General features: G+C 43.8%; 1 protein-coding gene across 3 annotated transcripts in view; it reads right to left on the reverse strand.

Moving 5' to 3' along the window:
* Window positions 1-22,154, reverse strand: part of MTR (5-methyltetrahydrofolate-homocysteine methyltransferase) — a 1,186,028-nt gene that overhangs the window by 87,290 nt on the left and 1,076,584 nt on the right. For all 3 annotated transcript variants that reach the window (XM_077486511.1, XM_077486510.1, XM_077486509.1), the window contains one exon: window positions 20,254-20,446. In XM_077486511.1, the coding sequence (XP_077342637.1) occupies window positions 20,254-20,446 (193 nt within the window). The remainder of the gene's footprint in view (window positions 1-20,253; window positions 20,447-22,154) is intronic.

Below are 22,154 nucleotides of genomic sequence, written 5' to 3' on the forward strand. Positions count from 1 at the left end.
CTGGAGGGGAAGAATCTGTTTGGTGGCCAAGAGAGGAACTCTATCTTGTAGCCAGAGGAAATCCATTCGCAGGCCCATTGGTCGGACAGCCAAGAGGCCCGCCGGGCTGCAAACTCCCGAAGGTGACCCCCTACCTGTGTGACAGGCGGGGGCAAACCTTCATGCGGTAGCACTTTTGCTCGTGGGCTTATTAGGCTTGCAGTTCCAGGAATGCTTTTGTCCCTCAGAGGTCGTCCTGACGGACTGGGAGCGTTTAGTTGAAGTCCGGGATGGACGAAAAAGCCTCTTTTTAGCGGAAAATGAGGGCCCTTGCCTGCGGCGTGGGTCCTTAGTCTTCCCGGCCTGTGGGAGCAAGGTACTCTTCCCAAATGTGACATTCTTAAAGAGGAAGTAAACCCTGATGAGTTTACTTCCTCTTTCATTCCCTGCAAAGGCAAAGCATAATGGACTACTATGCATCGCATAGTAGCCCATTATGTGTCACTTACCTGACACAGGAGCCAGCGAAGTCGCCGCTGTCCCCTGTAGTCCGCCGCATCCATCTTGTTGGTGGGGTCTCGCAGCTCCGCCGCTGTCATTCGGCGAAGCCGCGATGACGTCACTCCCGCGCATGCGCACAGGAGCAGACACGCGCGGCAGCTCCGTCGCTGAGAATGCCGCGCTCAGTGCACCTGCGCGCCGCTGTCTACGGCGCATGCGCCGTAGACAGCGGTGCTCGTTTTCGGGCAAATATCTCCTAAACCATATAGGTTTAGGAGATATTGCTTGGACCTACAGGTAAGCCTTAATCTAGGCTTACCTGTAGGTCAAAGTGGTTTGTAAGGGTTTACAACCACTTTAATAATGTCATCCAACGAGGCTCCAAAGAGCCACTAACCAAGGAAAGGTAGATCCGTCGAGGTTTTTTTTTTTAGATGACTGGTCTGCAGACCAGCATTTTAGCCAAATCAGGCACCTCAGCACCACAGTTGACACTGAAGCCCTGGATAGCAGGGGAAGCGTATCCAGGGCCGCGTCACAAACGTACTTAAAAGGCCGTGCACTAACTGGTCTGGTCTAACTAGTTCCACGCAGATGGGAGTAGCCTGCTGCTTCCCCAAATCACGGTGCAAAAGTTTTGCCCACTCAGTAAGTGTCTGCGAGACAAGTGCTGTGGCCAGTACTGATCGGATTGTGGACCCCACAACCGTAAACAAGGAATGGGTCACTGCCTTGGCCTTCCTGTCAGTAGGATCCTTAAATGCAGGAGTTTCCTCTACCGGTATCGTTGCTACTTTATTTAACCTGTATACTGGTGGGTCCACGACCGGATGATCCAACCATTTTTAAGGAAGGCTCTCCTCAAAGGGGTAACGCACCCCCATACTTTTTGGGACCGAAAAGGTCCGTTGCGGTCTTCCCCATTCTTTGTATATGAACTTATCGAAATAAGTCAAATACGGAAACACATTAGGTGTGCGGGCTGGCTTACGGAACCCAAAAAGGACCGCTACTTCAGCAGAGGGACCTGCTGTATCCTGAATTTTCAGGGTATCACGCACAGCTGTGATAAGTGCTCCAACTAGCGCTTTGTCTTGCGCGCATCCGGACGGGGACTCATCCTCACTGTCCGAGTCTGCGTCAGAGCTCTCCCCGGAGGATGAGGGGCAAGTGCCACCTTTTACCAGCTTTGCGCCCGCACACCGCATCCACCCTAGCAACGAACATTTCAAGGACCGCCGACAAAGCGTCCACTGTTTGCAGAGGAGCTGGTTGCAATTTCAGGGAGTTTTGGGGAAGAAACACCAGTTTCTGAAGCCATGCTGACCCACACTGTCTGCCAACCTTGGGGACTTGAGACAGGTGCATAGTCCCACTCTCCTAGCTGCTGCAGACTGAGGGGCCCCCACCGCAGGACTCACCACCCTGACCGAGTTCTGCACCTTTCAGCTACAAGTGCCTGTGTCAGCTCCCAGGTGTCCTGAGTGAGAAACTGCACTGTTCTGAGCAGCAGGGGCCAGGCCTAAAAACCGAGCCGGACTACAACAAAATGGCCGCCGGCCTCCCTGTATAAAGGACATAATCACAGAGAAAATGGCCACAAAGCTACAGAAAAATGGTCCCCGACCATGCTTTCCACGGAGGCACACCAAAAATGGCTGACAAACAACTGTACACAGTGAAAGGACAGTGAAAATGGCGGCAGAACAGCGCTATGGCGATCAGCACATGCAGACCTCCAGACACCCATAGGGGAGACCACAGACACCCAGGGACACAGCCACCGAGCGCAGCCTCCCATCCAAGGTGAGAGCCCCCCAGGGGACCCCTGGCTACAGGTACATACACTGCTCAGGATCCCATCATGCAGCATCCCCCATGGGGGGGGGGGGGGGAGATAGGGACAGGGAGAGAAGAGAGGGAGGCGAGGGACCCCCAAATCGACCTCCCAGGGAATGCCCAGCTGCTCAATCCCGCTAGGGCAGGGAGAGCTGTACTTACCAACCGGATGAGCTGGGGAAATCCCATCACAGACCCACTCTCCGATCAGTACGGGGTGCCTGCTGGCCACGGCACACTGTGACAAAGACATCTGTAGTCCGGTCATATGTGTGCCCCGGAGCGTTGCGCTCACCAGCTGCCCCTGGAGCCTGAGGGGCACGTCGTGGCCCACCCAGCACGTAACTAGGGTCTGCACACGCTCGATGGCCAGGCTGGGGAGACTACAAGGATACAAACCACAAGGATAAGGTTATCCAGCCTGTCACCAAGCCAGCTGTTGATAGTAGATCATAGGATCTAAAAATCTTGCACAAAAGGCAAACTTCCACAAAAAAATCCCAGGACCGATGGTCCCCCAGGGTTCCTAGGTCCATCTTCTACACTAGGCAGAAAAAAACTGAGCTGCAGGATTCTTGACCCTGTGGTCAAGAATAATGGAGCTGTCAGTCAGTGAACAAAAGAGAAAAAAAGGATCCGGTGGTTAAAAATTGGTCAGCCGAAGCACCATGCAAGAGGCTCCTGGTTTTCCTTTTGATGGGGGATTGGCTATTCGGGGATAATTTGAACAAATACATCCAAATGATTCTAGTGGGAAAAGTACTCCTTTACCAGTCAAAAGAAAGTATAAATGCCCTGCATTCAAGCGGACTCTTTCTCCTGCGCCAGGGGCATCTGCCGCTAGTTTCTACAGGAAAGCCTCAGGGTCAGGCGAATACTGCAATACTCAGAAGTCTGGCAAGAGGAAATTCAGGATAGATGGGTCATCTCCACTGTGCCTCTAGGGTATAAACTAGAATTTCGATTGTTTCCACCGTCTCGTTTTTGTGAGGTCAAACGTTCCCAAAGAAGGGAAAGACAATCTCTGTTTTGGGCACTAGACCGATTACTGGCTCAGGGGGTGATGATACAAATCCCCACAGAAGAGCTAAGTTTAGGCTTTTATTCAAACTTCTTTAGGGTACCAAAACCAAATGGAGATGTCAGACCCATTCTAGATCTAAAAAAGTTCCTGAAGATCCGCTCCTTTTGCATGGAGTCATTCAGGTCAGTGGTTTCTATCCTACAAGGGGGGGAACTTCTGGCGTCTATTGACATCAGGGATGCATATCTGCATGACCCTATATTTCTCACTCACCAAGAGTATCTGCGGTTCAAGGTAGAACAGTAGCATTTCCAGTTTGTAGCCCTGCCCTTCGGGCTAGCTACAATGCCCCAGGTGTTTACAAAAGTTCTGGCCCCACCTCTAGCCAGGTTAAGGGCACAGGGCATAACAGTCTTGGTGTACCTAGATGTTCTATTGCTAATAAACCAGTCGGTGGCTTGTTTGGAGCGAATTGTGCACATTACAATCAAATACCTGGAAAATCTGGGTTGAATTCTCAAAATAGAGAAGTCTTCCTTAAAACCACTAAAAAGGCTGGAGTACTTGGGTCTGATCATAGACACAGCCCAGAAAAAGGTGTTCTTGCCTCAGGCAAAGTTCAACGCCATAAGAGAAGTAGTGCTGATGGTCAGGTCAAAAAGAGATCCCTCCATTCGCCTTTGCATGAGGTTGTTAGGAAAGATGGTGGCTTCAATATGCCCAGTTCCATTTGAGACTGTTACAAAACAGTATCCTGTCTGCTTAGAACAAAACAGTTCAAGCTCTAGATTTGCCAATGAGGCTATCCCCAAAAGGTGTTCCAGATCTTTAGATGGTGCTCGGTATCTGTGAATCTGCAGAAGGGAAAAACCTTCATACCAGTTACCTGGAAAGTGGCAACGACAGATGCCAACCTTTCAGGGTTGGGGAGCAGTACTAGAAAAGACAACTGTCCACGGACAGTTCTCAAGAACCGTAAGAGCCTTGCCCATCAACATCCTAGAGCAGGGGTCTCAAACTGGTGGCCCTCCAGATGTTGTGAAACTACAAGTCCCATCATGCCATTGCCTTTGGAAGTCTTGCTCTTAACTGTCAGCCTTGCAATGCCTTATGGGGCTTGCAGTTTTTCAACAGCTGGGGGCCACCAGTTTGAGACCTCTGTCCTAGAGATTAGAGCAGCGCGTCTGGCTCTGAAGCCCTGAACAGAATGACGACTGCCAATAGGCAAGGAACATCCTTTTCCACCCAAGCTAGAATATGGTCCACCACTCTCTGAGCTGCGTGACCCTTAGTGCCCCGTGGTGATTGATATTCAAGCAGTGCGTCTGGCTCTGAAGCACTGAACATTCAGGTTACAGGGATTGTCCTGTCAGGATCCAAGCTGACAATGCCACAGCTGTGGCCTATATCAATCGCCAAGGGGGCACTAAGGGTCACGCAGCTCAGAGAGTGGTAGACCATATTCTAGCTTGGGTGGAAAAGGATGTTTGTTGCCTATCGGCAGTCTTTATTCTGGGAATAGAGAATTGTCAGGCGGACTACATGAGTCACCAGCAGTTGTACCTGGGGGAGTGGTCCATTCACCGCCAAAATCTATCTGGCTATATATCAAAGATGGGGGATCCCGGACATAGATCTTTTGGCGTCCAGGTTCAACATGTAGTTGGTCAACTTTATGTCAAGGACAAGAGATCTACTCGCATGCTAGACAAATGTGTGGTGACCCTATGGGGTCAGTTTTCACAGAGTTAGGTTTTTTTCCTATTCAGTTGCTTCTTTGCAGGATCAAGCTGGAAAGAGAGTCGGTAATTCTTGTAGCCCCAGCATGGTGCAGAAGATCCTGGAATACAAAAATCGTAAAGATGGTGGTGGAGGATCCATGGTCCCTGCCACTATGGCCAGAGCTACTCTCACAGGGGCCGATATTCCATCCTATCTTACAAAGTTTGACGGTTTGGCTATTGAAGCCGTAGTCTCTCTGGGTCAATGATTTCTACCTTCATTAATGAAGCCAGTTTCCAGAGTCATATATTAGTCTCTGGAGGGCTTACGTTTCCTGGTGTGATCCCTCTGAAATATAACATAGGTAGAATTCTTGTTTTTTTCTACAAGTATGAATGAAGCTGGCTTTGAGTACTATTAAAGCCAAGTCTTGGTTTTATCGGTCTTATTTCAAAGACCGCTTGCTTCGCATTCTTTGGTCCGGGGTTTTTATACAAGGGGTAATGTGGCTTACTCCGCCAGTTAGGCCACCCTTGAACTTAGTTTTTTGTCTGTATTGCAAAAACAACCCTTTGAACCATTACAGCATACTCCCTTGGTCCTTTTGACAAGGGAAATCGTGTTTCGGGTTTCTATACCCTCTGCAAAAGGGTATTGAAGTTGGCCATTCTTTCCTGTAAAGAAATCATATTTAATTATTATGGTGGTTTTCGGTTTTCCCCTAAACCAAGATATTGTCCTACCATCGTTTTTTTCCAAAACAAGGTTCTAGGGCAGATAACTCACTACATTGTCCTGATGTAGTGAGAGCGGTCAAGGTCTGTTTAAAGACAACTGCTCAGGTCTGAAAGACTGACGTTTTATTATGCTGCCAGAGGATCCTAGCATGAGGACAAGGGCCTCTTCCCGACAACCCTGGCCATTGGTTGTTGGGGTCTGCGGGTGGGGGGGGCTTATTGGAATTTCGAAGACCCCTTTAACCAAGGGGGGCCCCATATCCCAGCCCCCCACCCTATGTGAATGAGTATGGGGTACATTGCACCCCTACCCATTTAACTGAAAAAAAAGAGTGTCAAAAATAAAACACAGTACACAGGTTTTTAAAGTATTTTATTAAGGCCGCTCCGTCGTCTCTTCCGATCTCTTCTCTGCTCTCCTCTGATGTCTTCTAGAAATCTCCGATTCTTCTCTGCTGATGTCTTCTAACCCTTTCCGGATCTTCTCCCTCTTTTGCTGGGTCTTCTCCTCTGTTGTTCTTCCGATGTTGACTCAACGGTCTCTCCTAGTCCAATGCTGGGTGCTCGGTGTGCCACTACTTATATTGGCATGGGGCAGGGTCACCGGAGGCCCCATATGATGTCATCGCTCCATCATGCCCCAGGCAGTGACATCACAATGGGTGGGGCCTCCAAACGATATAACCCAGTGACCCCACCCCATGCTAATATAAGTAGTGGCACACCACGCTCCCGGAATTAGAGCGGGGGAGAGCGTTGAGTCAACATCGGAAGAAGAGAAAAGGGAGAACACAGCGGAGAATACCCAGCAAAAGAGCGATAAGATAGCGGAGCATACCCAGACAGCCGACAGAGGGAGAAGAACCTGAGAGCGGAGAAGAACCGGAGAGGAACCGGAGAGCGGAGAAGAACCGTAGAGCGGAGAAGAACCGCTTAATTCTTGACACATTTTTTTCAAGTGAATGGGTAGGGGTACAAAGTATCCCATACTCATTCACATAGGGTGAGGGCCGGGATCTGGGGGCACCCTTGGTAAAGGGCGGCTTCCAGATTCTGATAAGCCCCCCACCCGCAGACCCCAACAACTAACAGCCAGGGTTGTCTGGAAGAGGCCCTTGTCCTCATCAACATTGAGGGCATGCGGCCTGGTACAGTTGAGGGAGGGGGCACTTGCTTTTCAAAGTCGGACCAACTTGTGTCGGACCAGTTAAGACAGCTCCCATAGGGAAACATTGATTTTCACACGTCATGCCACATGAGCTCCCAATGTCAGAGCGTTTGTCGTACCAGCATGAACCCGTCTTTAAAAAACAAAGTGGATGCAAACCTGATTCATGAAACTTGACCTAAGCATATATCTGTAGTATTTTCTTATCTCTCTCCAAAGCACTAAGCCCCGCATTTTTCTGCTGCTCCATTCTTCTGTTATCAGCATGATAACTTCTTACAAGTTCTCCGTCAACCAAGATAAAACCAGTCTGAAAATTGTGTCGTGGGAGGTAGATTGGCAGAGAGCTTGTCTTCTAACAGCACAGTTCTGCACCTTCTTTCCTTCGCCTTTGTGGAGTGTGGGGTGTGTGCTTTTCCTCCAATCAGCTGTCTTGGCTGTATGCCAAGAATCCACTCCCAGTGCTGAACAGGAAGAGAAAACCTCTAATACGATGTGCACTTTCTAAAGAATATATAATCCTGAAGACACCAGATATACAAGTAAAACGTATATAGGGAGATTTGTTTCATCTCTATATATCATCTGAGGCTGTACACTTCACTGAGTATATGTGAGGGTTTACATCCACTAGCCGACTAGTGCACAAGGATGTACGTTGGCACAATGGCACAGCTGGGCAAATGGGTGTACACGTACATCCCCTTTAAATCACGGCATTGTGGGCACGCGCGTGCCCACATGCTCCGTGACAATGCCCGCGGATCCTGCTGTCTCGATGTTCACCGGGGGCCTGCCATCGCGTCATGGAGTGGAAGAACGGGAAGATGTCTTTATAAACAAGGCATTTCCCAGTTCTGCCTAGTGACATGACAGGGATCTCCTGCTTCCTGTCATCGGGAGCAGTGATCGCTGTTATGCCAGTAGAAGCCCACCCCCCCCCCCCCCCCCCCCCCCCAGTTAGAACACCTCCCTAGGACTCCCTTAACCCCTTGAACGCCCCCTAGTGTTTAACCCCCTTCCCTGCCATTGTCATTTACACAGTAATCAGTGCATTTTTAGAGCACGGATCTCTGTCCAATGCATCCGCCATAATGTCGCAGTCATAATAGAAAAAAGCAGATGGCCACCGTTACTAATAAAAAATAATAATAATAAAAATGCTACAAATTTTGTAGACGCTATAACTTCTGCGCAAACCAATCAATATTTGCGTATTGCGATTTTTTTACCAAAAATATGTAGGCGAATACATACCGGCCTAAACTGTGAAAAAAATATATATATAATTTTTTGGGGATATTTATTAAAGCAAAATGTTAAAAAATATTGCTTTTTTTCAAAATTGCCACTTTTTTGTTTATAGCGCAAAAAATAAAAAAACACAGAGGTGATCATATACCACCAAAAGAAAGCTATTTGTGGGGAAAAAAATGTCAATTTTGTTTGGGTGCAACGTCACATGACCGTGCAATTGTCAGTTAAAGCAACACAGTGCCGTATCGCAAAAAGTGCTCTGGTCAGGAAGGGGGTAAATCCTTCCGGGGCTGAAGTGGTTAAAGTTTTAAAAACACATTAAACTGTTTCAATTTTGCCTAACCCTTTTGACTTCCTTACTTCTCAAAATGGCAAATTTTTTTCAAATTATTTACAACTATCACCCACATTTGGGTAAAGCCAATTTCTCTCTTTACAAATAATCATTTAGGCCTGTTTCACACTAGTACAATTTCAGATGCAACTTCAGTCGCACAAAATCGCATGACAATACATTTACATCAATCACATTATTCTCCTTGGTGCCCGTTCACAACAATGCAGTACAACACGGCACATTTTAGTTGCACAGGCTTCAAGGGAAATGGCACAGGCAGGCACAAGCACGTACATGTACGTGCCTGCCTTCCAGCGGGTGGGGGGTCCGATCGGACCCCCTCCCGCTGGATACGGCGGTTCGGTTCGCTGCAGGAGCGATCCGTGATGAGGGGATGGCCGTTGGTTTCTGGCCACCCGCTCTGGATCGCTCCTGGCCAATGACAAGCTTCCTCCCACTGTGTATTGTATACACAGGAAGGAGGAAGTGATGTCATTCTCCTCGGGGCGGTCTTTTTGACCGGACTACGAGGAGAAGACAAAAAGTAAGTGTGCACCAACACTACACTGACATGTAGGTACACACAGGCACACAAACCCCCCCCCCCCCCAGTCACATTGTCACTGATTGCATTGATCATTTATTTACTGATCACTGCATTCAGTGTCAGTAGTAAAAGTAAAAACTGTCAGGGCAGTTAGTGTTAGGTCCAGGGTAGCCCCCTATCACCCCCCAATAAAGATTTAACCCCGATTGCTCCTAGAGTTAACCCTTTCACCCCCTTTTGCCAGTGTCACTAAGCGATCTTTTTTCTGATCGCTGCATTAGTGCCGCTAGGTAGCTAGTTATTTTTTTTAGGTTCACCGCCAGGTTTTTATAGCGCTAGGTACCCCGATATACTACCCAATAATGGTTTTAACCCCGATTGCCCCTAGTTAACCCTTTCACCAGAGATCACCGTATAAGTGTCACTGGTGACGCTGGTTAGCCAGTTAGTTATTTAGGTTCCCCGTCAGGTTTTTATATAGCGCCAGGGACCCCCATATACTACCTAATAAAAATTTGAACCCCCTGATTGCCCCTAGTTAACCCTTTCACCAGTGATCACCGTATAAGTGTTACGGGTGACTCTGGTTAGTTTGCTTTTTATAGCATCAGGGCACCCACCATTTATTACCCAATAAAGGTTTAACCCCCTGATCACCCGGCGGGTGATATCAATTAGGTTTTAGGGTCAGGGTCAGGGTCTGCGTCGCCCCAGGCAGCGCTAGGTTAGTGCCAGTACCGCTAACACCCACATGCAAAGCATAAACCTCCCATAGTGGTATAGAATCTGAACAGATCAATATCTGATCAGATCTATACTAGCGTCCCCAGCAGTTTAGGGTTCCAAAAAAACGCATTGTTAGCGGGATCAGCCCAGATACCTGCTGGCATCTGCGTTTTGCCCCTCCGCCCAGCCCACCCAAGTGCAGTATCGATTGATCACTGTCACTTACAAAACACCAAACACATAACTGCAGCGATCGCAGAGTCAGGCCTGATCCCTGCGATCGCTAAGTTTTTTTTGGTAGCATTTTATATTTAAATCCGGAAGGAAGCGCTTGGGTTTTCGGGGTCCCGTGCGTGGCTAGGCTCCCAAAAAGTCCCCCACATGTGGTATCCCCATACTCGGGAGAAGCAGCAGAATTTATTTTGGGGTGTAATTTGACTTATGCCCATAGCATGTGTGAGCAATATATCATTTAGTGACAACTTTGTGCAAAAAAAAAAAAAAAAAATTGTAATATTCCTGCAACTTGTGGCAAAATATAAAATATTTCATGGACTCAACATGCCTCTCAGTAAATAGCTTGGGGTGTCTACTTTTCAAACTGGGGTCATTTGGGGGGGTTTTGTGCTATTTTGGCATTTTATGGCCTTCTGTAACTGTGATAGGTAGTGAGGAGTGAAATCAAAAATTTGCACCCTTAGAAATCCTGAAGGCAGTGATTGGATTTCGGGGTGCCGTACGCGGCTAGACTCCCAAAAAGTCCCACATATGTGGTATCCCCGTACTCAGGAGAAGCAGCAGAATATATTTTGGGGTGCAATTCCACATATAACTATGGCATGTGTGAGCAATATATCATTTAGTGACAACTTTTTGTAAACTTTTTTTTTTGTGTCATTATTCAACCACTTGGGACAAAAAAAAAATATTCAATGGGCTCAATATGTCTCTCCACAACTTCCTTGGGGTGTCTACTTTCCAAAATGGGGTCATTTGGGGGGGGGGGTTTGTACTGCCCTGCCATTTTAGCACCTCAAGAAATGAGATAGGCAGTCGTAAATTAAAAGCTGTGTAAATTCCAGAAAATGTACTCTAGTTTGTAGACGCTATAACTTTTGCGCAAACCAATAAATATACGCTCATTGACATTTTTTTTACTAAAGACATGTGGCTGAATAAATTTTGCCCTAAATGTATGACTAAAATTGAGTTTATTCGATTTTTCTTATAACAAAAAGTAGAAAATATCATTTTTTTCTCCAAATTTTCGGTCTTTTTCCATTTATATCGCAAAAAATAAAAATCACATAGGCAATCAAATACCATCAAAAGAAAGCTCTATTTGTGGGAAGAAAAGGACGCAAATTTCGTTTGGGTGCAATATTGCATGACCGCGCAATTACCAGTTAAAGCAGCGCAGTGCGAAATTGTAAAAAGACCTCTGGTCCTTAGGGTGTTTATTGGTCCGGGGCTGAAGTGGTTAAACACCCTTAATAACCAGACCAATTTTCAGCTTTCGGTGCTCTCACATTTTGAATGACAATTACTCAGTCATGCAACACTGGACCTATATGAAATTTTTGTCCTTTTTTTCACACAAATGGAGCTTTATTTTGGTGGTATTTAATCACCGCTCGTTTTTTTATTTTTTGTGCTATAAAAGAAAAAATACAGAAAATTCTGTAAAAAAATGAATTTTTCTTTGTTTCTGTTATAAAATTTAGCAGATTAGTCATTTTTTCTTCATACATTTTGGATAAAATTTATACTACTACATATCTTTGGTAAAAATAAGTACAAATTGGTGGATATTATTTGGTCTTTGTGAAAGTTATAGAGTCCACAAGCTATGGTGCCAATATCTGAAAATTGATCACACCTGAAGTACCGACGGCCTATTTCAATTCTTGAGACCCTAACATGCCAGAAAAGTATAAATATCCCCCAAATGACCCCTTTTTGGAAAGAAGACATTCCAAGGTATTTAGTAAGAGGCATGATGAGTTTTTTGAAGTTGTAATTTTTTCCCACAATTCTTTGCAAAACCAAGATTTTTTTTTCCTTTTTTTTTCACAAAATTGTCATATTATCAGTTTATTTCTCACACACAGCATATGCATACCACAAATTACACCCCAAAACACATTCTGCTATTACTTTTGAGAGTATGAGACTTTTACACAGTGTGGCCACATACAGAGGCCCAACATGCCCAACATGACATTTCTCTCCTACATGTAAAAATCATCATTTATTTGCTTGAAAATTACATAGAATCCCAAAACATTATATATGTTTTTTTTTAGCAAACACCCTGGAGAATACAATGGTGGTCGTTGCAACTTTTTATCTCGCACGGTATTTGCGCAGCAATTTTTCGAATGCTTTTTTTTGGAAAAAAAAACTGTTTTGTGCTTAAAAAAAAAAAAAAAAACACAGTAAAGTTAGCCCAATTTTTGCATAATGTGAAAGATGAAGTTACACTGAGTAAATAGATACCCAACATGTCACTCTTCAAAATTGCACACGCTCGTGGAATGGCGCCAAACGTCGCTATTTAAAAATCCCCATAGGCGACGATTTAATTTTTTTTAGTGGTTATATGTTTTAAGTTACAGAGGAGGTCTAGGGCTAGAATTATTGCTCTCGCTCTAACGTTCGCAGCGATACCTCACATGTGTGGTTTGAACACCGTTTTCATATGTGGGCGGGACTTACGTATGCGTTCGCTTTAAAAATAAAATAAATTGTATTGTTCATTTTACTTTATTTTAAAAAAATTATTTTTGGGGGAAAAAATTTCAATCACTTTTATTCCTATTACAAGGAATGTAAACATCCCTTGTAATAGGAATATGGCATGACAGGTCCTCTTTACAGTGAGATATGGGGTCAATAAGACCCCGCATCTCACCTCTAAGCTGGGAAGCCTGAAAAAAAAAAAAAAAAAAAAGATTCTGGCTTTGATCATATTGGCGAGTCGGTAGAAGCACTGGAGGGCGGCGGGAGGAGATGTCTATGGCTGGGTATTGCAGGGTATCACCGACTATGGCTGGGTATCTCAGAGTATGGCGTTGCAGAGCATTGCAGGATATTGGCGGGTGTTGCAGAGCATTGCAGAGTGTTGCAGGGTATTGGCGGGTGTTGCAGAGCATTGCAGAGTGTTGCAGGGTATTGGTGGTGGGTGTTGCAGAGCATTGCAGGGTATTGGCGGGTGTTGCAGGGTATTGGCGGGTGTTGCAGAGCAATGCAGAGTATTGCAGAGTATTGCAGAGTAATGCAGAGTAATGCAGAGTAATGCAGAGTAATGCAGAGTAATGCAGAGTATTGGCAGGGAATTGAGGGGTTAAATTTCGGTGAGCAGCGATGTGGGCACTGCAGATGCAGCCCACATCGCTGCTGACACGATCTCTTCCCCCTCCGCTGTTCCGATTGGTACAGAGAGGGGGAGGGAGGAACCGGCGTCATAACATGACACCGGTTTGTTTACAAGTGATCACTCCGTCATTTGACGGAGCGATCACGTGCTAAACGACCGCGATGAGCGGCCGTTTACTGTGATCCGTGATGCGCCGGGTCCTGTGGACCCGGCGGTCACGGATGCTCTCGAGTGCGCGCCCCAGGGGGCGTGCGAGAGCGGAATTCTGGGAGGACGTCATATGACGGCCTCCCAGAGTTAAACAACCGCCCTGTAGCCATCATTCGGCTATGGGCCGGTTGTTAAGTGGTTAAAGTGATTGCAAATTCTCTTTTTTTTTAAACAAAAAAAAACAAACATGTTATACTTACCTGCTCTGTTGCAGTGGTTTTGCACAGAGCAGCCCAGATCCTCCTCTTCCCGGGTGCCTCTTCTTTGCTCCTGGCCCCTCCCCCCTGTTGTGTCCCCAGAGCAAGCAGCTTGCTTTGGTGGCACCTGAGCTGCAGCTCCCTATGTTCATTCAGACATGGAGCTGTGATTAGGTCCCTCTCTCCCCTGATTGGCTGACTTTGATTGACAGCAGCAGGAGCCAATGGTGCTGCTGCTGTGTCTCAGCCAATCAGGAGGGAGAGTCCACTTAAAAACCCCTTCATGAGAAGGGTAACAATCAAGGGTAACAACTCCTAACCCCTGAACACAATTTTGCAATTTTGACATGTGTTTGTTTAACTGTAGATATCATCGCAACTGTATCTAAAAAACAAAACAAAAAAACAAAAACACAACAACCCCTATTCGGCGCAAAATGTACTCAATAAAAATGGGTTGTAAAAATAAAAATAAAATGTGCTAAATATTAAATGTACTAGAAAATAATACAATATGAATGTGTTATTCCACCGCCACCGCTATAAACCCCAAGTGCAAAAAGTAACCAATAAAGATAACTTTCTTGTCACAGACACATCTGTAAATCCCACATAGCTCGATCTTCAGTACACAAGCGCTTCATACCCGTCTGCCTATACGCCCAGTACAATAACTACCGCCAATTTTTCACTCCAATTACACTGAGCTGTGATTCAGACTAATGACTGTACTGATGTATAGGCGCATGGGTGGCAAGAGACCATTAGCCATCTGTATGAAGCGCTGATCTTGTGTACTGGAGAACAAGCTAAGTGGAATTTACAAATGTGTCTGTCAAATGTGTCCCACTGCCCTGCCTGCCCCCTGTAATGGTTTATATGAATAGCCAATTTTTTTTAATGTATTTATATATATATATATATATATATATATATATATATATATATATATATATCTATATATGTACATTTGTAGAGTTTTACCCACAGCTTTGCTAGTAGCTTATCTTGGTTTATTTGTTAATTTTTGTTTTTTATATTATATCCAGGTGGATTATACCTTGTTTTTTCCAGAACAATTTGGGGTTACATTTGGTGGTAAATGGAATGGATATCTCCTGATTTTCTTTTTTTCATTAAAGCAAAATTGGCACAAAGTAGTACAAATAAATCCTGCTCCTGATGACTCCTGATGTGTTTGTTATTAATAGGCCTTAATAGGGCTCAAAAACAATAATGTGCATTTTGCTTTTTTTCTATCCTACCCAAAACATACTGACACTAACAGACACTGATAATAATACCACTTAATAACACTGACCCCGACCCCAACTCTTGACCCTGACAATGACACTAACCTAGTTAATGTGTGTTCAACATATTTGTTTTTTTATTATATTTGTATTCTCTAGTAAACACAGGGGCGGGCTGCACAATGCATGAACACTGGGATAGCAAATCAGAAGCTATCACAGCAATCAGGTGATTGGAAATTTGGCTTCCCAATTCCCAATCGTTAGTACGGATCCAGGGGACAGGTGCACGTGATCATGCCGGCCATGAGCATCGGGTCCCCCGCTGTGAAGTGCGCCTCCGTCGACACCTGCATACCCCTCTGGTGGCAAAAAACACGTAGGTCATACCCATATGGGATTTCGCCCAGGAGAGCCATTGTGCCGCAGTATATCTGCATGACACGGTCGTCAAGTGGTTATATGTGTGCACGTGGGGAGTGGTCGCATCCAGTTTTTTCTCCCCTACCAAAAAACGCAGCAGTATCAAAAATACATCAAAAAAGCAACCAAGACTCTTTATATAATCACACTAAAAATCTGATCAAATTGCAGCTGCACTAGTGTGAACCTAGCCTTAATGTTTCTTCTCTACTCTTTGTTGCTAAATATCTACACCCGAGACACAAATGATGCAGCTATGTTAACAAATTAATGCTGGTTTTAAAGTATTAACCTGCCTGCTTAACACACTGTGACAAACAACCCCTGTCAGTTATGGATGGAGTATATCTGCTACATAGGATTTTACAGTTCATGAGGTATATACAGTAGGTGGCAGTGGAAGGTTTAAAGCAGGCTGCAGGGGGTTAATCGATGACCACACCTTGTTCCCCCACCTGGGGTATAATTGGTCTTTTCCATGTGTTAATGGGTTGTTTCTGTAGAAATAATGCGAACAGGCTGTGAAGTAACATGTCTGCAGGCCTGAAGCAGAATCAGTGTGGTCTATTTAATAGCCAGGAGGCTTAATGTTTTTTTGCTGGACTTTCGTTTTGGACTTTGGTTCTTACCCCTGCGAGGGAATCCTCTTGCCATCATGCTGACCAATAAACAGACAGGAAGCCCTAAATCTACTTGCCATGAGGATTACCTCTCTGCAAGATCTCCACTTGAAGCTGAAGCCCATAATACATGGGATGAACATGAAGAAGCACTTTCTGTGTTTCTATAACGATTACACGGATACCCAATGATAACAAATACCATAATCAGACTGTTACATTAAGCCTAGTACACACGGTCGGGCGGCATTCAGTCAGTGTGCAACGGAGGCCGAGCGGCCAGCCTCTGTTGAAGGGTCACGACCGAAAAAGGTCTGCTGATCTTCCCCACTCAGAACACAATAAAATAGCAAGGGAGATCGCTGTACGAACCTTGTTCGTACAGCAGTTCCTCCTGAGCTGGCAGTTTTTTTTAACTGAGCCCTCGTGTTCTTGAGCAGGCACACTTGTTTATAATTTTAGTTTATAATTTACGAAATCCTGCCATAGCAATTATATTTTAATAATTTAACAACTTGCCAACCTGAGCCAATTCTGACACCTCACATACATGTAAAAAAAATAAAAATAATTTCTAGAAAATTACTTGGAACCCCCAAACATTATATAAACACATGCATTATATATATATATATATATATATATATATATATATATATATATATATATATATATATATATATATATATATGTGTGTGTGTGTGTGTATGAGAGAGAGAGAGAGACAGAGATTTATATCTTTATAATATATACATTTATATCTTTATAATATACACACACACACACACACACACACACACACACATACACAGTGGGGATCGAAAGTTTGGGCACCCCAGGTAAAAATGTGTATTAATGTGCATAACGAAGCCAAGCAAAAAGATGGAAAAATCTCCAAATGGCATCAAATTACAGATAGAATTACAGTAGCATTACAGTAGACATACTTATAATATGTCAAAAAAAAGTTAGATTTTCCATCATTTACACTTTCAAAATTACAGAAAACAAAAAAATGGCGTCTGAAAAAGTTTGGGCACCCTGCAGAATTTATAGCATGCACTGCCCCCTTTGCAAAGCTGAGACCTGCCAGTGTCATGGATTGTTCTTAATCATTGTCTGGGAAGACCAGGTGATGTCAATCTCAAAGGTTTTAAATGGCCAGACTCATCTGACCTTGCCCCAACAATCAGCACCATGGGTTCTTCTAAGCAGTTGTCTAGAAAACTGAAACTGAAAATAGTTGACGCTCACAAAGCTGGAGAAGGCTATAAGAAGATAGCAAAGCGTTTTCAGATGTCAATATCCTCTGTTCGGAATGTAATTAAGAAATGGCAGTCATCAGGAACAGTGGAAGTTAAAGCAAGGTCTGGAAGACCAAGAAAAATATCACACAGAACAGGTCGCAGGATTGTGAGAAAAGCAATTCAAAACCCACGTTTGACTGCACGATCCCTCCAGAAAGATCTGGCAGACACTGAAGTTGTGGTACACTATTCCACTATAAATAGATACTTGTACAAATATGGTCTTCATGGAAGAGACATCAGAAGAAAACCTCTTCTACATCCTCACCACAAAAATCAGCGTTTGAACTTTGCAAATGAACATATAGACAAGCCTGAGGCATTTTGGAAATGAGTTCTGTGGACCGATGAGGTTAAAATATAACTTTTTGGCCGGAATGAGCAAAGGTACGTTTGGAGAAGAAAGGGCACAGAATTTAATGAAAAGAACCTCTGTCCAACTGTTAAGCATGGGGGTGGATCAATCATGCTTTGGGGTTGTATTGCAGCCAGTGGCACAGGGAACATTTCACGAGTAGAAGGAAAAATGGATTCAAAAAAATTTCAGCAAATGGATGGTAACTTGATGCCATCTGTGAAAAAGCTGAAGTTAAAGAGAGGATAGCTTCTACAAATGGATAATGATCCTAAACACACTTCAAAATCCACGGGGGATTACATCAAGAGGAGTAAACTGAAGGTTTTGCCATGGCCTTCACAATCTCCTGACCTCAACATTATTGAAAATCTATGAATAGACCTTAAAAGTGCAGTGCGTGACAGACAGCCCAGAAATCTCAAAGAACTGGAACACTTTTGTAAGGAAGAATGGGCAAAGATACCTCAAACAAGAATTGAAATATCTTGGCTGGCTACAAAAAGTGTTTACAAGCTGTGATACTTGCCAAAGGGGGCAGTACAAGATATTAACTCTGCAGGGTGCCCAAACTTTTGCAGACTCCATTTTTTGGTTTTCTGTAATTTTGAAAGTGTAAATGATGGAAATAAAATATAACTTTTTTTGACATATTATAAGAATGTCTAATCTGTAATTTGATGCCATTTGGAGATTTTTCCATCTTTCCTTGGCTTCGTTATACACATTTTTACCTGGGGTGCCCAAACTTTCGATCCCCACTGTATATGTGCACACATACATTTTAGTAGAGGCCCTATAAAATAAAATTACGGATTTTGAAATTGTGTCAATTTTATGTTTTGGGAAAAAACTAATAATTTTATTGCATACAAACACAATACCCATTTTTTGGGTAAAATGTAAATGATGTTACATTGAGTAAATAGATATCTAACATGTCATGCTTTAAAATTGTGTATGCCCGTGCAATGACCCTAAACTACGGTGCTCAAAATTCTCCATAGGCGACTTTTTTTTTTACAGGCTACTGGTTTAGCTTTACAGAAGAGACCTGTCGCTAGAATTATTGCTCTTGCTCCGATGTTCGCGATAATATCTCATGTGTGATGCGACCACCATTTACATATGCGTACAGGTCTTATGTGCAAATGTGAACACACACGTAAGCACAGGGGGACAGGGGTGCTTGACATTTTTTTATTATTTATTTTAGCTAAAACAATTTTTTTACAATATATTTTTTGTATTAACATTATTGCTATCACAAGGGATGAACAACATCCTTTGTGACAGCATGGGCTGAAGAAGGAACTTACAGTAGCAATTCTGAAACATGTTGGGAGATTCAGGAAAGCTATATGGACTGACACAGCATGATGCCATAGGCTGTGACAGGTCCTGTTTATGGTGAGATCTGGGGTCTATTAGACCCCAAATTGCTCCTCTGTCCTCCAATGCAGCAGATTAGACGCAGATCAGTCTTATCGGCTGCTTTCCTGCTGGCCGCTAACGGCCAGGTAAAAAGAGAGGCAGAACCAGAAGTGACAAAATCCTTGTCCAGTTTTCAGGGTCACAGAGAGGGAGCTTCAACAACTTCAGTTCCTCCTCTCTCTTTGTGCTGTGCAACCATTGCCGCTGGCAGCAGTGCTCTGAAATATGGGTCCTAGTCCTGTTTATGCCATTGTCTTGATGTCTATAAGGAATCATATTTGATATATGCTTTAATATCTGCTGAAAGGTGAGTCTTCTACATTATTTTAAAAATAAACTTCTGATATACAGTTTTACACTATGTCAAGTTTGATTTCTCCTTCCTGAATTCATGTGTTAATGGAGTGATGTTGAGGATTTAGCCATCCCCAAATCTGATTTTGATGGTCCTGCATAGCTGCTTCTGATGTTGCTGTATATTGATGGTGGAAGTTGATTATCTCCCCCATGTGGTTCAAAGCTTGTTTGGTGGAGAGCGGAGTGGCAACTCTATACCAGGTGTTTAACATCACTGTCCGTTTAGAACCACTAGGTATAAGCTAATTGGGTCCACATGTTACGGTAAGCCCCCATATATTCTAATGGTGGTGGATCCTTCCACAGTGGTGATCCCTTATGGCAGGGATATGCAATTAGCAGACCTCCAGCTGTTGCAGAACTACAAGTCCCATGAGGCATAGCAAGACTCTTGACAGCCACAAGCATGACACCCAGAGACAGAGGCATGATGGGACTTGTAGTTTTGCAACAGCTGGAGGTCTGCTAATTACATATCCCTGCTTTATGGTTTCTTTGGCGCCGCACTGATTTATTCATTTATTTTTAAACAAATAGGAAAGCCTGTAAAAGGCAGCAGTGCGAGAAGGGAGAAGACCTCCTTCCACCCTCCACAGAAGTGATCGAGTGGTTGTTTCACTCAAATCACTTCTGGCTTGCAGGGAACCGCCAGCTGAAAACGCAGGCATCATCCTGGTATAACCACTGCAAGGGTCATATGACAGGCTACGGTCGGCAAGTGGTTAAGAAGTGTCTGGTGACTGAAAGGCTGGAGCACTTACTGTGCCAACACAGATAAAATGATCTCTCTTAACCTGTCTCACCACAGGTACTCAAAAGCTGGTTAACACACAGTTGTGGTAAGATTGGAAAAAATATTTTATGTTTTACATATACTTTACCTGTTGCCTCCTCTATGTTTGCCAGGTTCCACATGGTAAGCTTTTCTGAGTGATCCGGTTGGCTGGGGTAACCCAGGGCTGGGCGAATGCCTTCATAGCGTATCTTGCGCAGATCATCAACGCTAAGATCTTCAGAGCTGCAGTAACCCCACAGCTCTTTTCTGACCCATTCATGAATTTCTTCTGCAAATGCCTTAATAAGCAAAAAGAGTGTTTTCAACATTGTGACTTACACTGTAGACACACGAGAAGAACACAAACAGTGGCAACACATAAAAACTAAGAAATGGCCATTAAACTGCATAATCTGAAGCCGAACCGCATACAAAAATAATACAATTTCATGCAGTTTATTTTTTTAAACAACAAAATACTATTACATCTGGTGCAAATACTTTTGAGTCTTCATATTGGCTTCCCACTATCATCTCCTGTACAGCAGCACTAAGACCAGGCTAACATTGTTAGTCAGTCAGTACTAGTGCATCAAACAGTCCGATTAGAATAATACAGATAACATGCTAACAATATGAGAGTATAGATTGCCTAATTCAATGGTGGTCAACCCAGTACATACAAAAGACAGCCCCCAATATGTCCAAAGGGCCACTCAATTGAATATCTATGTGTAATTGCAGACAGGCAGCAGAAATATAAGAAACCTATAAATATATATTGTAAATTCAATGCACACTGCACTTATGACACCAAACATGTGCTGCTACTTAAAATAATAATTCTTAAAATAATAATATATCAACCATCAGGTGAAAAAAATCAATAACTGCAAAAACATATATATAACATTTCCACAGTAGCACTGAAAAATTAAAATAATGTCCAAGATTATGTGAATGTCCATAAACAAATTGTGAAAATATATTGCAATTCCACACATGTATAAAAAAGCAGTCTTTTTTTGAAAAGTGTAAAAAAATATATGTGCATATTACACCAAAAAACTCCACCTCTGATGAACAGGGAATCAACCCCCTTAAGAAAAGCGCTCACCATATGCTGTTGCCACTCACTGTCGTGTTTGGCAAAATAAGCTCAAAGTGTATTGGAGATTCTCTTGCAAAAGCCACACTCCGTTCAGTTGACTGGCTATAAACTCCACACATAGGGAATAAAATAGAGATGGAAGCCTCCAATAGTGTGAAAATCACTTAAGATAACAAATTTATTTAAAATAAATATTGCACGTACATCAATTCAAGTTCAAATCAGCTTTTTGTTACATGGTACAAGCCAGGGCACTCTGCGCCGCGTTCTCATCACTCCTTGGTTTGCTGGACATCAGATCGCCATCCCAGATTCAGGATATAGTTGCTGTGTAGCCATGCCCCACAAGTTTCGTCACAGGGGGTGGCAAAAGGCAATGCAAACAAATACCTTTCTCCTTACTGATTAGCCAATCTGTGCTGTTCCCAGCTTTAATTAGCATCAGGGCACATATGTTAATATGTATAGTTCACTACTACTCAATTGCACTAATGATCCCTGATTCTCCTCGTACGATCTGTCGGCGTGGTCCACTAAGTGAAAACACATTTCAGACAAGTTGCAGTTTCATCTGTATGCGCAATTAACCCCATCATAACCAAATTTGGATTAAATGGTAAAAACCTTACACCTGATGCATCTGATGTTTAAAATCGTAAAGCAATGTAAGCTACAAAAAAATTGGGTTTCTTTTTTTGCTTAAACCTAATCCTTATGAGCTGCTAGTATCTACAAATCTTTCTTGCCCTCTGAGAAGTGCACCGTTTCTGTTAAAAATAGAGTGAATTACCCCTGGGAGGGTCTACAGACTTTCTAGAAACGTCATACCGACAATGGGAAGTCTGGATCCACCCCCTTTCCTATCATCTGTATGACTGACATCAGCTCTGGGCTCT

Source organism: Lithobates pipiens, unplaced genomic scaffold (assembly GCF_037356315.1).
Source record: "Lithobates pipiens isolate NorthernLeopardFrog02 unplaced genomic scaffold, aLitPip1_a1.2 Scaffold_18, whole genome shotgun sequence".
Classification (NCBI taxonomy): domain Eukaryota; kingdom Metazoa; phylum Chordata; class Amphibia; order Anura; family Ranidae; genus Lithobates; species Lithobates pipiens.